This window comes from Asterias rubens, chromosome 13 (assembly GCF_902459465.1).
Source record: "Asterias rubens chromosome 13, eAstRub1.3, whole genome shotgun sequence".
Lineage (NCBI taxonomy): Eukaryota > Metazoa > Echinodermata > Asteroidea > Forcipulatida > Asteriidae > Asterias > Asterias rubens.
Window position 1 is genome coordinate 10,547,994 of NC_047074.1, and position 14,262 is coordinate 10,562,255.

The 14,262-nt window shown below is 42.5% G+C and overlaps 1 protein-coding gene across 1 annotated transcript in view; it reads right to left on the minus strand.

Moving 5' to 3' along the window:
* LOC117298710 (E3 SUMO-protein ligase RanBP2-like) overlaps window positions 1–14,262 on the minus strand; it is a gene marked incomplete at its 3' end in the record, with an annotated part of 38,294 nt that overhangs the window by 22,836 nt on the left and 1,196 nt on the right. Inside the window, exon 3 of the mRNA XM_033782027.1 lies at window positions 417–1,655. Within this exon, the coding sequence (XP_033637918.1) occupies window positions 417–1,554 (1,138 nt within the window). The remainder of the gene's footprint in view (window positions 1–416; window positions 1,656–14,262) is intronic.

Here is a 14,262-nt window from a genome sequence, read left to right on the forward strand (position 1 = left end):
CACTTTTTTTTAATGTATTGATTTCATTGTTATATTGAGCCTGGGTCTTTTAAAACAATATGTTATTTGTTGCCATCAAGTTTTTGGGTTAAGAAAATACTTGGTTCATTCCGACTCCTTTTCTACTCTTCCTATTTTTTCCTCCTTTTTGGGGCTATGTGATTGAGGTTATAAGTCTGAAGGCACTGGACACTTTTGGTATTTACTCAAAATAATTGTTAGCACAAAAACTTGCGCGGTAGTTCGAGCAATGGAGAGCTGTATATTATATACAATATTGTGAGAGACGGCTCCCTCTAAAGTAAAAAAACCCAGTAATTTTCCTCTAAAATATTTAGGGGAATTCAAATCATAGTTTATGTAGGCCTATCTGAACAATCTTGACCAGAGTTGCATACATTTTTCCGTATACTTACAACTATAATAGCGACAACTTGGGTCCATCAAACCACCAATACGTCCGCTGTTTTCCCTGGTGAATGTCCACTGTGGTAATCCACTGTAGATTCTGTCAGGTCCCTTTCTTGTCAGATCGTGAAGATTGTTGTTAATGAGTGAAACTAAGCCAAGGAAATCCTGATCTGAAGCAGTGTCAGTGGCATTGATTGCCATTTCTAACGAATCACTCATGCGCTGCATTGCAGCCTCTAGACACTTTTCACTTTCTTGTAGAGTTTTCTCTTTCCTCTGTTGAATGTCGGCAATCTCCTTGACGTGACGGGCTTCTTCTTCTTTAATCTTCTTTGTGATTGCTCTGACAGCTTCCTTAACTTGCTCCTCTAACCCCCTTGATTGACCTTCCAAATTTGCTCTGTCGACAGCAATGCTCTTCAGGGTGGATTTGTACTCACCAAGTACTTTCTGAAGACTAGTTATCATCTGTTTGGTCATCTTCCTCTTTGAGGATGCGGCTGAATCCATCTTCACGACCTTGTGCTGAGATGCTCCTCTCCAACCACGAGAAATACTCTCCCCACTCCTTGGATCAATTTCAGGACAGTCTTTGCAGACCACGTCATTACAAGTCTCACAGAAGAACCTGTGATCACTTGGACATTCCTCCGCTCTCTTTTCCCTCCGGAAGGTCTTGGTGACCACTCCTACACGAAGCTCGTCCAGCGAGGCAACCGTATGTTTTGAAAGAATAGCAATGCGCCGATGTACCTTCTTGCAGCTAAGACACAAGTACATGCTACAATCAAGGCATCTCGACACAGCCTCTTTCTCCACTTCACAGGACTCACAAACTGGCTGATTGTTAAGTGACTCCTCACGTAAAAGCTCCTCTTTGACCAGTGCATCCTCTAGCTGTCCCATGAGATGAAAGTTGGTTTTCAAGTTCTGGACACCATTACTGGATGTTGTAGTTTGGTAACACAATGGGCATGTTATTGAGCAATAACCCGTAGACACTTTATTAAGCAAGCATTGTTCACAAACGTTATGCAAACACTGTAAGATTTTGGGGTTCTTAAGTCTCTTCTTGCAGATAGCACATTCCAGTTTGTTGCGGACTATGATGCCATCAGGTGGGTCAGAAATTTTGTCTGCCATTGCTAACAAAAGTCACAATTTCAGAGAGAGAGATTGGTTGTTGCCAGCTTGGCATATAACCCAGTGGGAGCTTTGCCAAATGCTCTCGTTGGGAAGATCATCTAAACAAAATGAACAAACAAAGAGATCTCTGTTGTAGTTAAAAACCCAAAAGAGGCTACACAAGCAATACAAATTACTTTCCTCCATTACAAAACCATCCATTGCTAATCATTTTGCAAGAGTTTAGAGCGATCAAGAAATAACCCTCATAGACAAAAACAATATCTAAATCCAAATAATATACAATTCTACCTTCTTGTAATTCTCCCACCAAAAGCACTCAGTATTTGGTCCTGCAAGGTATGTGCAGCTACATTTTGAAGTATGAGATATAATCCTGTTGTAGTGCCATGCACTGGTTTACAAGTTTCTGTGGCACAATATGCTGCCGTTTAAGAACAGGAACACAGCTGAGTGAATCCCTTCTCTTTACGATAAGGTCACTGGGTTCTTTAACAAGTATTACATAGAGTAGGATTTGAAACTTTGCATGGTGGAAATACGAATATAGAAAGGTTTGCGGTAACACCATGTAATCTCTAATGAGTTGGGGTGGAAGAGTTAGAGTTGAAACCAACGGTTCTTTTCAGAACCACCCAAACTCATTAGAGATAGTCATATTACATAGTGTTACCGCAAACCTTTTTATAAGTATTACATAGCGCACGAGACCTTGCTTTTATTACACAGCACACATGACCTATGGCTTTACAGCCCATCAAGAAGGACACAACAATAATGGTTAAGTGTCTTGCTTATAAGGACACAACAAGTGTCATGACCAGGACTCGAAACCACTGATTAGACATGAACAAGAACATCAAAGTGCGTGCAACTATATAGTCGATGTTTGCACTCCATAAATACAAGGTTCAATGTTAAATGGAAGTCTTGTCAGCTCATTAGATCATAACGTAGGGGTAATGCATGTTTCTCAAAGTCATCTCATTATTTGATCTGGAAATAGACAGTGTCACGATAAACAGGTCACCATTGAGCTTAATAGTGCACCTCTGAACCATTAGCTTTGAAGGAGATTAATGCACCTGTGCTACATTTTTTTACTTTTTATTAAAGACACTGGACACTATTGGTAATTGTCAAAGACCAGTCTTCTCACTTGGTGCATCTCAACATGTATGCATAAAATAACAAACCTATGAAAATTTAAGCTCAATTGGTCGTCGAAGTTGCGAGATAATAATGAAAGAAAAAACACCCTTGTCACACGAAGTTGTGTGCGTTTCGATGGTTGATTTCTAGACCTCAAATTAAAAATCTGAGGTCTTGAAATCAAATTCTACGTCACTTCAGAGGGAGCCGTTTCTCACATTGTTTTGTACTATCAACCTATCCCCATTACTCGCTACCAAGTAAGGTTTTATGCTAATAATTTTTTTGAGTAATTACGAATAGTGTCCACTGCCTTGAATTTTTTTTATTTTTAGCTTTGTCACATAATTATATCCCCCCCCCTAAAAGAAAGGTTAATTACGATAATACATGTTTATACATACATACATAACTAAATATTTGTAAAGCGCCTTTACATCAAGATCAAAGCGCTGAAAAGACCAAAACCAATGGAACTTTGGGATTGTGGGAATGTTAAAAAGTTACAAATAAAATTAAAAGAAACTGGGAAACTTATGAGCGAAAATGGATTGTGTGTTACTCAGAATCCAGCCCCAAACACCAACCGTTTTTCACTGCACCTAAAAAAATTAACTGAATTGTAAAGTGTTTGGGGGGGTTGAATGAACATTATTAAAAGAAAAAAAAAAACACAATGCAAGACAACAAGTCCTTTAAAACTACGATACATATTCTATCCCGTAAGTTAAGATTCTCGAAAAACGTCACTAGCTCATGCTCCTAGAACTATGAGGTTTGTTCAGCTACCGTCTCTTGTCGAGTGAGACGGTTCTAGGGGTACACTAGCTCTTGGAGTCAACTAACAGATGGTATACTTCATTTGGTAAAAGTTTGATAGTGTTAGTGTTTACCTTGACCTTTCTGTGTGCGTTTCAGTTTAAAGCATTTGCCTACAATACTAAAAAAACATCAAACCTAAGAGTTATACGATGCCTTGAACAGGGAAAACGTTCACAGAACTCGGTAAAGTACTGAGTTATGCAGTTCTAACACACATCGGTGTATATGGATAACACCTAAATGAACTTTAAATTGGAAACGCTCTGGTTTGATGAGCAATACATTTCTCCTCACTGGTGCAGTTTACGTCACCAAAGCTTGGTGCTTTCTTATAGGTTGTTTGTTTCAGATAATTAAGAGCACCCATGTTAGCAAATTAATTGTTTATTTTATATTATGTGTAGAGGTGTCAAACAGACCACTTAGTAAAGTCATTATTCTTGGGGCAAACTAGTCAGGTAATGTTAATGGATACATTAGATATTACTCTATATGTACAGATTGTAAAAAAACTTGTTGATTTTATGTGCTAAACTCCGTTTGTGGATTTTGTGAACATCTTACCGTATACTTGTTATATGACAACATAGTCTTTGTATTCTAATTTTTCTAAAAGTTTGTGTATACTCAGCGCCTTGAGTACCTTGTTTGGTAGATACGTGCGCTATATAAGAATTCGATAATATTATTATGTGACCAGGCACTTTAAGTGACTGCCCCCTCTTAAGTTAACTAATTGTTGACTTAGCAGCAGCCCACCTGCTGAGGGTCTTGTTTCCCAGGGTATGGTCAGTGTGGTCAGCCCCAGCTCTACCCCAGGTATAGTGTAGCTATTGTGCAACTAAGTCATTCCATTGCAAGTTATCATCGTGTGTGCAAGTCATTTTTCCAAGAGTCTCAGAGCCATTCCAGTTTTCAGAGTTATTCCCATCCTTGTTATGTAAGTACCAAATCTTTCTTTGTTTCTTATTACTGCTAGACTACAATCCATATTTGTGTTTATTATTATTGCCGTTTCTGAGGAGATTCCTTGTATTTTAAGTGGGTTCGAATAAGTTTCCTTTGTCTATACAATTGTAGTTCTTTGCATTTGTTGTTACTTTTGTTTTAGTTTGGAAGCACTAATTAAGCCAGTGTTTTGCCCAAACTTGTCCTTTTTGGATTGTCTCTACTCTGTTTATATTTGAAACAGTTGAGAATAATGTTTCCATGGATTAATTTACCTTGCTATATGGAGGAAGGAAAGAGTTCTTTTACAAGTTTCCTTAAGAAATAGTTTGGTTTATTATATTTTACTTTACATTTCATTGAAGATGGAGTGTACAGTTATTTGTTGTTTTAGACTCTCCCATGTCCATACTTTTAGTGTGCATGTCACAGAGAAGTTTAAATGCATGAGTTGTATGGATTTCATTTCATTATTGGTTTTTCTTGTTAATTGATTTACCTAGTTCATTGCAAAGTTCTTGCTAGGATAACCTTGATTGAGTCACTTTCGATAATTGTTATTATTCTTTATTTTGCTCTTTTTGCCATTCAGGTCTTTCAGTTATGATTAAGTTATTGTTTCTTTTGTACATTAGATTTCTGTGTTTCTATTCCATGAAACTTCAGAGATTTACAGTTTCTTGTGTAAGGTTCTAGCATAGACCCCACATGAGATTCTTAGTGTTGTATGCTATGGGTTGTTTATTGCAGAGATGTAGAGATTAAGTAATTAAGTACACCAGCTGTGGAATGTCCTAGGAACTTTCAAGGTTCATGGCTGTGTGTTTGGTTTATTGACATAGGTTTAGCTACATCACACAACTCTGTGTTGACCAGTATCAATACTGTGCTGTGTGTGTGAGGGCATGCTATAGTTAATTGCTATGTGATCACTGCACAGGTGGCTTACATCCAGAACCACTATCTAGATTGTTTATGTTACAGCCATGTTGCTAGCTCATTAGTATGTATTTGTCTTTCTGGACAGCTGTGTCTATTGTGTATAGCAGTGTTAAAACTTAGTGTTCTTAACTGTACTCTTGGGTTTTCGTGAATATTTAATAAGGTGGACTGAGGAACTATTTTATCTTTGGCTAAAGGGTATAATAATAAATGTGTTTCTCTATTGTAAAAGTTATCTTCTTAAGCTTGAGACATTTGCTATTTGCCATAGAACTTTAATGTTTCAGGTTTGCTTTGGTTATTTTGATTTAATGTTTTTATTTTCTACATTTCTATTGTATAATCTTATGTTTGCTTATAATCTTTTTCTTTTCTGTTCTTTTATAGACTTACTCATCAACCCTTTTTTTTGTGTAATCTTTTGTGCTTGTGAATAAAATACTTGTATAAAGAACCAATCTTGTCGGGTCACAGGCGTCGTAGACAGGATACAAGTAAGCAAGCACAAAAAAGGGTTGGTGGTGTGACGCAACAAGGATGGAGGCGCTGCAAGATCAAGTGAAGATGTTGACAGCGACGCTGGAGGAGCTGAAGTTAGCGAAGGCTGTGACACCCAAGATTGTTGTCATGCCTCGGGACCGGGGAGCGAAGCTGTCTGGAAAGCCAACAAGCGACAGAGATCCAGAAGTCCGTGAGTGGGCGGAAGACATGCTCCGTTTGACAAAGGACATGTCTGATGAAGAGGGCGCCCAGATAGTCCTGGATCATCTCGCCGGCAGTGCCCGAGCTGAGGTACGTCTCTGCCCCCCTTTGGTGAGAAGTACCCCCACACGCATCATAGAGCACATTATGCTGACATATGCATGCCACGAGACGCCGTCCACACGATGGGAGGAGTTCTACGGCAGACGTCAGCATAGAGGGGAGAGCATCCAAGAATTCTCCCTCAATCTCCTGAAGTTACTCCGTAAGGTGGAAACCGCCACTTCAGAGGACAGCCCCCTACTGGAGAACAAAAACGCCATCTTGATAGAGAGATTTTCATCAGGGCTGGCAGATGCGTCTCTACGGCGTGAGGTGAGACGGTACACGCAAGAGAAGGAGGACATAGAATTTGCCGACCTCCGGAACACTGTTTTGTCGTGGGAGAGCACCCCACCACCACCTGTTGCAGAGGCCCGCGCAACTAGGGCGAAGACGGACGAGGTAGACAGCAGCCTCCAGAAGCAACTGGACCATCAGGCGACTCAGCTGAAGGCCACCCAGGATGCCTTGAGCCAACTTTGTGGACAGGTGTCCTTACTCCTGTCAAACCAGAAGACCCCCAGCCCCATGGCAGTCAACAGAGGCCCGCGGACCTGCTATAACTGCGGCGAAGTAGGCCACATCGCCAGATTTTGTCGCAGACCCAGAAGAGACCCGAGAGGTACACCCCCTACAGCCACCCACACTTCCCACCATACCTGGACCGAGGCCACGCCCTTCAACCCGCCCCAACCCAGAGATTCCCCAAACGCCTACCCTCCACAGTAAAGAGCCAGGCGCTGGAGGGAGAGAGAGCTGGCTCAGCGAATTGGAGCAGAGAGGAAGTCTTTGGTAGAGCGGTGACAAAGAGCACGGAAGTGATTGTTGAGGTGATGGGTCGGCAGGTCCGGTTCATCATCGATACAGGAAGTGAAGTCACCATTCTACCAGAGACTACTTTTAGGCAGTTGACACCCCAGCCGTCCAGAGTTCAGGATGTTTCGAACTGGCTGCGAGTCCATGCTGCCAATGGAACGGAGCTGCCGTATGTCGGATACACCGAGCTCGACATGGACGTCTGTGGAGTCAAACTTGGTGGTGTCGGTGTACTCATATCAAAGGAGTCTGGAAAGGTGGACCAGCCTACTGGTCTTCTCGGCTGTAACGTGATAAGTGAGGTGAGGGCAGCACTGGAGGAGAAGCACGGGAGGAACTACCTAAAGACAGCGAAGGGGAGCGTAAACCACTGTTGGGCCGAGGCACTACTAGCGTTCGAGCTAGGTGAACAACAGTCACCCAAGCTAGAATTTGCGAGGTTAAAGGGGAGAAAGCCGATCTGCATTCCAGCCCGTAGCAGCATGGTCATAACTTGTACGACACGACAACTCCGACATAGCCCTGCGGTTCTGATCCAGGCTGTACAGGGAAACTATGGCAACCTCCCCAGGAATGTAGCAGTGATAGACACCTGTTCCATCCCCATCAACGGATCCGTGTCAGCAAAGATGGTGAACCTAGGCGAGGAGGATGTGTGGCTGCAGCCTAGGAGCAGGATTGGCATCGTTTCCCCCATTTGGGTGCTTAAATCCAGTTCAGATGCGACCCCGGCGACAAGCAACGGTATCCATCTAGATGTGAGAGAAGTAGAGTCCAATCGTCTTTCCACAACGGAGCCACCGATGCAAGAACACCTGCCCTTTGAAATCGACCTTGAAGATACAGGACTAAACAGTGACGAACAGCGGAAGCTGACGGAGCTCTTGGGTAGATACAAAGATGTTTTCTCCCAGGGAGCAGATGACCTGGGGTTCACTACAACCGTTACCCACAAGATCCCCGTGACCACTGACCAACCTGTCCGTGTGCCCCACAGAAGAGTACCCCCACACCAGATGGCAGATGTCAAGGCTCATCTACAACAATTGCTTGACCAGAAGATTATTAGACCCTCTACCAGTCCATACGCTGCACCTATTGTCATCGTACGCAAGAAGGATGGTAGCATACGCCTCTGCGTAGACTATCGGGCACTAAACGAACAGACCAGGAAGGACGCTTACCCCATCCCAAGAATTGACGAGGCCCTGGATTCCCTAGGTGGTGCGAGAATGTTCTCCTCATTGGATCTCGTGCAGGGGTACCACCAGGTAGCTGTTGCCGAAGAGGACATCCCGAAGACAGCCTTCCGTGCAGGCACCGGTGGTCTTTACGAGTATGCCCGCATGCCGTTCGGACTCAGCAACAGCCCAGCGACGTTTCAGAGGCTGATGGAGGTTGTTCTCGGAGATCTAAATTATGGGAGTCTTCTTCTATACCTCGACGACATCCTGGTGTTTTCTAGCTCCTTCAAAGAACACCTAGAGAGACTGGAGGTAGTGTTCAAACGACTTAGACAGCATGGCCTGAAACTGAAACCCAAGAAGTGCTACTTTTTCCGGAAGGAGTGCAAGTATTTGGGCCATGTTGTCTCTGCAAAAGGAATCGCTACTGACCCTGCCAAGACCGAAGCCATTGGTGGATGGAAGCAACCCCAAACAGAGAAGCAGCTGCGAGCTTTCCTCGGAATTGCTGGCTACTACCGGAAGTTCGTGAAACGGTTTAGCCAAATTGCAGCACCTCTCCATGCACTTCTCACTAAACATGGGTGTAAGAAGGGAGCTGCCTGGAGACGTCCTTCGTCAAGTCAACAGCAGGATTTTCGACAACGGTGGAACGTAGACTGCACCAAGGCCTTCGGGGAGTTGAAAGCGCGACTGACGTCCCCTCCTATCCTGGGTTATCCAGATTTTAGCCTGCCTTTCATCGTCGAGACTGATGCCTCCTTTGATGGTTTGGGAGCTGTCTTGTCCCAAGAGCAGAAGCACGGCAAGGTGGTTCTCTGCTATGCCAGTAGAAGTCTCCGTCCACCCGAGAAAAATATGTCGAACTACAGTTCGATGAAGCTGGAGTTGCTTGGTCTTAAATGGGCCATAACGGAGAAGTTTCGAGACTATCTTCTGGGAGGAGAGTTTACGGTTTATACGGACAACAACCCTTTGTCATATCTTAAATCGGCCAAGCTTGCTGCAGCGGAGATGAGATGGGTGAGCCAGCTTGCCCAATTTAACTTCAACATCAAGTATCGTTCTGGCAGGTCCAACGCGAACGCTGATGCTCTAAGTCGCCAGACAGCTCATGCCGAAGAGACCCTGCCAGAGGTAACCCACTCTACATCACTCCAGGGGATTTCTGACGCAGCACCCAAGGTAAACCGAGTAAGCGTCCGCTCAGCCATTGCTGTAGAGGCTACCCCAGCAACGACTACCCTCCCAGGGTACACTCCTGAAGAATTGGCCAGACTGCAGAGTGAGGACCTAGTGATCTCCAGACTTTTGGTGTTCTGGAAGCATGGAGCCAAACCCGACTTGACCCAACTGAGACGAGAGACGACAGCCACGAGAAACCTCATACGGAAATGGGATAGAATCCGAGAGAAGGATGGTGTTTTCTATCTTCATTCCCAAGATCCTTTGGAAGGTGATCGTACTCAGTTAATTCTGCCCACCAAGCTACAGCCAGTGGCACTAACGGCTCTTCATAACCAAGCTGGACACCAGGGACAGGAGCGCACCCTTGCATTGGTAAGACAGAGGTTCTACTGGCCAGGCATTGCTGCAGACGTAGAGAGGTGGTGTAAGAAGTGCGAGCGATGTACTGTTGCAAAGGCACCAGTTCCAAACATCAGACCCACCATGGGGACCCTTCTTGCTGAACATCCCCTAGACGTCCTTGCGATCGACTTCACTCTGATGGAGAAATCTTCAGATGGCAAAGAAAACGTTCTGGTCATGACCGATGTTTTCAGCAAATTCTCCATCGCGGTACCTTGCCGGGACCAGAAGGCATCAACCGTCGCGAAGGTACTTGCCAAGGAGTGGTTTCAAAAGTACGGTGTACCAAGGAGAATTCACAGCGACCAAGGAAGGAACTTTGAGTCTACGCTGGTGAAAGATCTTTGCTCCGTGTATGGGATTATCAAAAGCCGAACCACTGCCTACCATCCGCAGGGAAATGGGCAGTGCGAGCGGTTCAACCGGACTCTACATAATCTCCTTCGTACCCTACCGTCAGAGCAGAAGAGGCGATGGACAGAGCACCTGCAAGAGCTGGTTTTCATGTATAACTGTACGCCGCACTCATCCACTGGGTTGTCACCATTCTTTGTGTACATGGGACGAGAGCCAACCCTACCGATCGATCTGATGTTCGGCTTAGCAGAGACGGTGACCAATCCTTCACCAAATCTAGATGCGTGGGTGAAACAACACCAACAGAAGTTGAAGGATGCTTGTGCATTGGCCCGAGGGAAGATGCAACAGAAGGCAGACAGCAGGTGTAAACGCAATGAAGTCAGGGTTAACGACAAGGGAATACCCATCGGGACAAGAGTTCTTCTTCGAAGTCACCCCCTTGGAAGGAACAAGATCGCGGACCACTGGAAGGCAACCCCCTATGTTGTAGTTTCACAACCTCAGCAGAATGTTTATGAAATTCAGCTGGCTGATGGCACTGGGCCACTGAAGCGAGTTACCAGGACGGAGATCCTCAACACTAAAGAAGTTGTCCCCAGCGAGGAAGACCAACAAGAAGAAGCGACTCCCAAGTCATCAGTTGTCAATTCACCGATGTCTGAAACAGAAGACCAGGGCGACAACACGACCAGCTTGGACGGATCCACTCTTGTAATGAAGATTTCCTACCCTGTGTCCAAACCCCCAAACCCCGTGATTAGTTCCTCTTCGCCTGTGTTAAACATTCAGCCCCAAGGAACGGACGTAGCAGCGGAGCTTGCAGTGGATGCAGTCTCCTTCGATTCTCCTTCGGAACCTAAGACGACAAAGGCTGATATTCATCCTGAGAGTACGCACATAGCAGCGGAGCCTGCTATGGTGGCAGTCTCCGTCGATCCAGTCGTATCTAACGTCAATCCAGTCGTTTCTAACCTCGATCCCATCGTTGACATCGCAGATGACACTCAACAGTCTACTTCAACTCAAGACGAGCCTGTGAGCAAGCCGTTGAGACAATCCACTCGCCAAGGAGCCGGCAAACACTCCAATCCTTTCAACCTTCCCAGGACAACCAGTCATCGACTTATATCTACTTCATGTATATCAGCAAACTCTACTCTTCTGAGCGATCGTTTAGAAGGATGGATCGATGGTTTTCTACAACAGGCGGTTACTCTTACTACTCCACTCCAGACGTCGGAGTTATGAAGACAGCTATTAGAACTCTTCATCTTAGGGACTGTAGTGTTGCTATGTATTTTATTAATTTTTGGTTTTGCATTATTCGGCACTCCTGGTGAATGGAATCCATTGATCAGGAGTAGTATCCAAATTTGTTTAAAAGATTCCTGATGAAACGTTTTTTCTGTTGGACTTTGTTTTTGCTTTTCATTTATGCAAAAAATGCACAAATTGGCGTTGTACCGCAAAATGGTAGTTTTATATAAACCCAGTTTTTAAAAGGTTGTTGTTGCGCTTCAAGATTAATATTTTGCGTTTTTTTGTCATTTTACTGTTAAATATTGGTGTGGAACCCAATAGGTTAGCAGAGGAGATTGTGACCAGGCACTTTAAGTGACTGCCCCCTCTTAAGTTAACTAATTGTTGACTTAGCAGCAGCCCACCTGCTGAGGGTCTTGTTTCCCAGGGTATGGTCAGTGTGGTCAGCCCCAGCTCTACCCCAGGTATAGTGTAGCTATTGTGCAACTAAGTCATTCCATTGCAAGTTATCATCGTGTGTGCAAGTCATTTTTCCAAGAGTCTCAGAGCCATTCCAGTTTTCAGAGTTATTCCCATCCTTGTTATGTAAGTACCAAATCTTTCTTTGTTTCTTATTACTGCTAGACTACAATCCATATTTGTGTTTATTATTATTGCCGTTTCTGAGGAGATTCCTTGTATTTTAAGTGGGTTCGAATAAGTTTCCTTTGTCTATACAATTGTAGTTCTTTGCATTTGTTGATACTTTTGTTTTAGTTTGGAAGCACTAATTAAGCCAGTGTTTTGCCCAAACTTGTCCTTTTTGGATTGTCTCTACTCTGTTTATATTTGAAACAGTTGAGAATAATGTTTCCATGGATTAATTTACCTTGCTATATGGAGGAAGGAAAGAGTTCTTTTACAAGTTTCCTTAAGAAATAGTTTGGTTTATTATATTTTACTTTACATTTCATTGAAGATGGAGTGTACAGTTATTTGTTGTTTTAGACTCTCCCATGTCCATACTTTTAGTGTGCATGTCACAGAGAAGTTTAAATGCATGAGTTGTATGGATTTCATTTCATTATTGGTTTTTCTTGTTAATTGATTTACCTAGTTCATTGCAAAGTTCTTGCTAGGATAACCTTGATTGAGTCACTTTCGATAATTGTTATTATTCTTTATTTTGCTCTTTTTGCCATTCAGGTCTTTCAGTTATGATTAAGTTATTGTTTCTTTTGTACATTAGATTTCTGTGTTTCTATTCCATGAAACTTCAGAGATTTACAGTTTCTTGTGTAAGGTTCTAGCATAGACCCCACATGAGATTCTTAGTGTTGTATGCTATGGGTTGTTTATTGCAGAGATGTAGAGATTAAGTAATTAAGTACACCAGTTGTGGAATGTCCTAGGAACTTTCAAGGTTCATGGCTGTGTGTTTGGTTTATTGACATAGGTTTAGCTACATCACACAACTCTGTGTTGACCAGTATCAATACTGTGCTGTGTGTGTGAGGGCATGCTATAGTTAATTGCTATGTGATCACTGCACAGGTGGCTTACATCCAGAACCACTATCTAGATTGTTTATGTTACAGCCATGTTGCTAGCTCATTAGTATGTATTTGTCTTTCTGGACAGCTGTGTCTATTGTGTATAGCAGTGTTAAAACTTAGTGTTCTTAACTGTACTCTTGGGTTTTCGTGAATATTTAATAAGGTGGACTGAGGAACTATTTTATCTTTGGCTAAAGGGTATAATAATAAATGTGTTTCTCTATTGTAAAAGTTATCTTCTTAAGCTTGAGACATTTGCTATTTGCCATAGAACTTTAATGTTTCAGGTTTGCTTTGGTTATTTTGATTTAATGTTTTTATTTTCTACATTTCTATTGTATAATCTTATGTTTGCTTATAATCTTTTTCTTTTCTGTTCTTTTATAGACTTACTCATCAACCCTTTTTTTTGTGTAATCTTTTGTGCTTGTGAATAAAATACTTGTATAAAGAACCAATCTTGTCGGGTCACAATTATTTTTATCATTATTAATATCATTAATGATAATCGTCAAGATTTTAATTTGTCTGGCTGTTCCGACAAGAACAGCGATTGTGATCGTCGAGATTTTTACTTCTGTTCTTATTAGTACTATTATTATGAGCTGAGAAGAATTTTTTTTTAAATCGTTGATGAATAGAAATTTTAATAAACCCATGGGCATTTTGTTAATAGAAAGTTTTGTTGAATGATAGGGCGCCGTTTCACGGTAGTCGCACTGATACGGGTAACTTTAGCCATCAGGTTAGGCGGCGGGGTGTATTGTTGTGTCCTAACGATGAGCGAGTAAAATTCAACATTTGGGTGGAGGAAGCGAGTGAGGAGACTCGCTCATAGAGCCAGTTTAATTAACAATAAATAGAGAGGCGGATCGGTTGGTGAGTAGGATTTTTTTGATAACATTTTTTATGTTAAATATACAGCACATGATATGAAGTTCACGTTGTATAACTGAGGTGGAGTGCTACCTACTGTATGGGTATATGACAGTTCTGATAACAGTTCTCTAATTGTTCTAATGATAGTTCTGACAACAGTTCTGACAACATTTCTGATAACGTCAGTTCTGATAAAGAGCTCGAACAGTTTTTATAATAGTTCATAAACTTTCCAAAGCAATGGGACAGTTCTGACAACAGTTTTGACGACAGTTCTGATAGCAGTTTTGAAACCAGTTCTCATTATACAGTTTTAATAACAGCTCTGATATCGGTTCTTGTAACAGTTCTTATTAACAAGTTATTAAAACAGTTCTGATAAGAATTTTTATAACAATTCTGATAATAAAAGT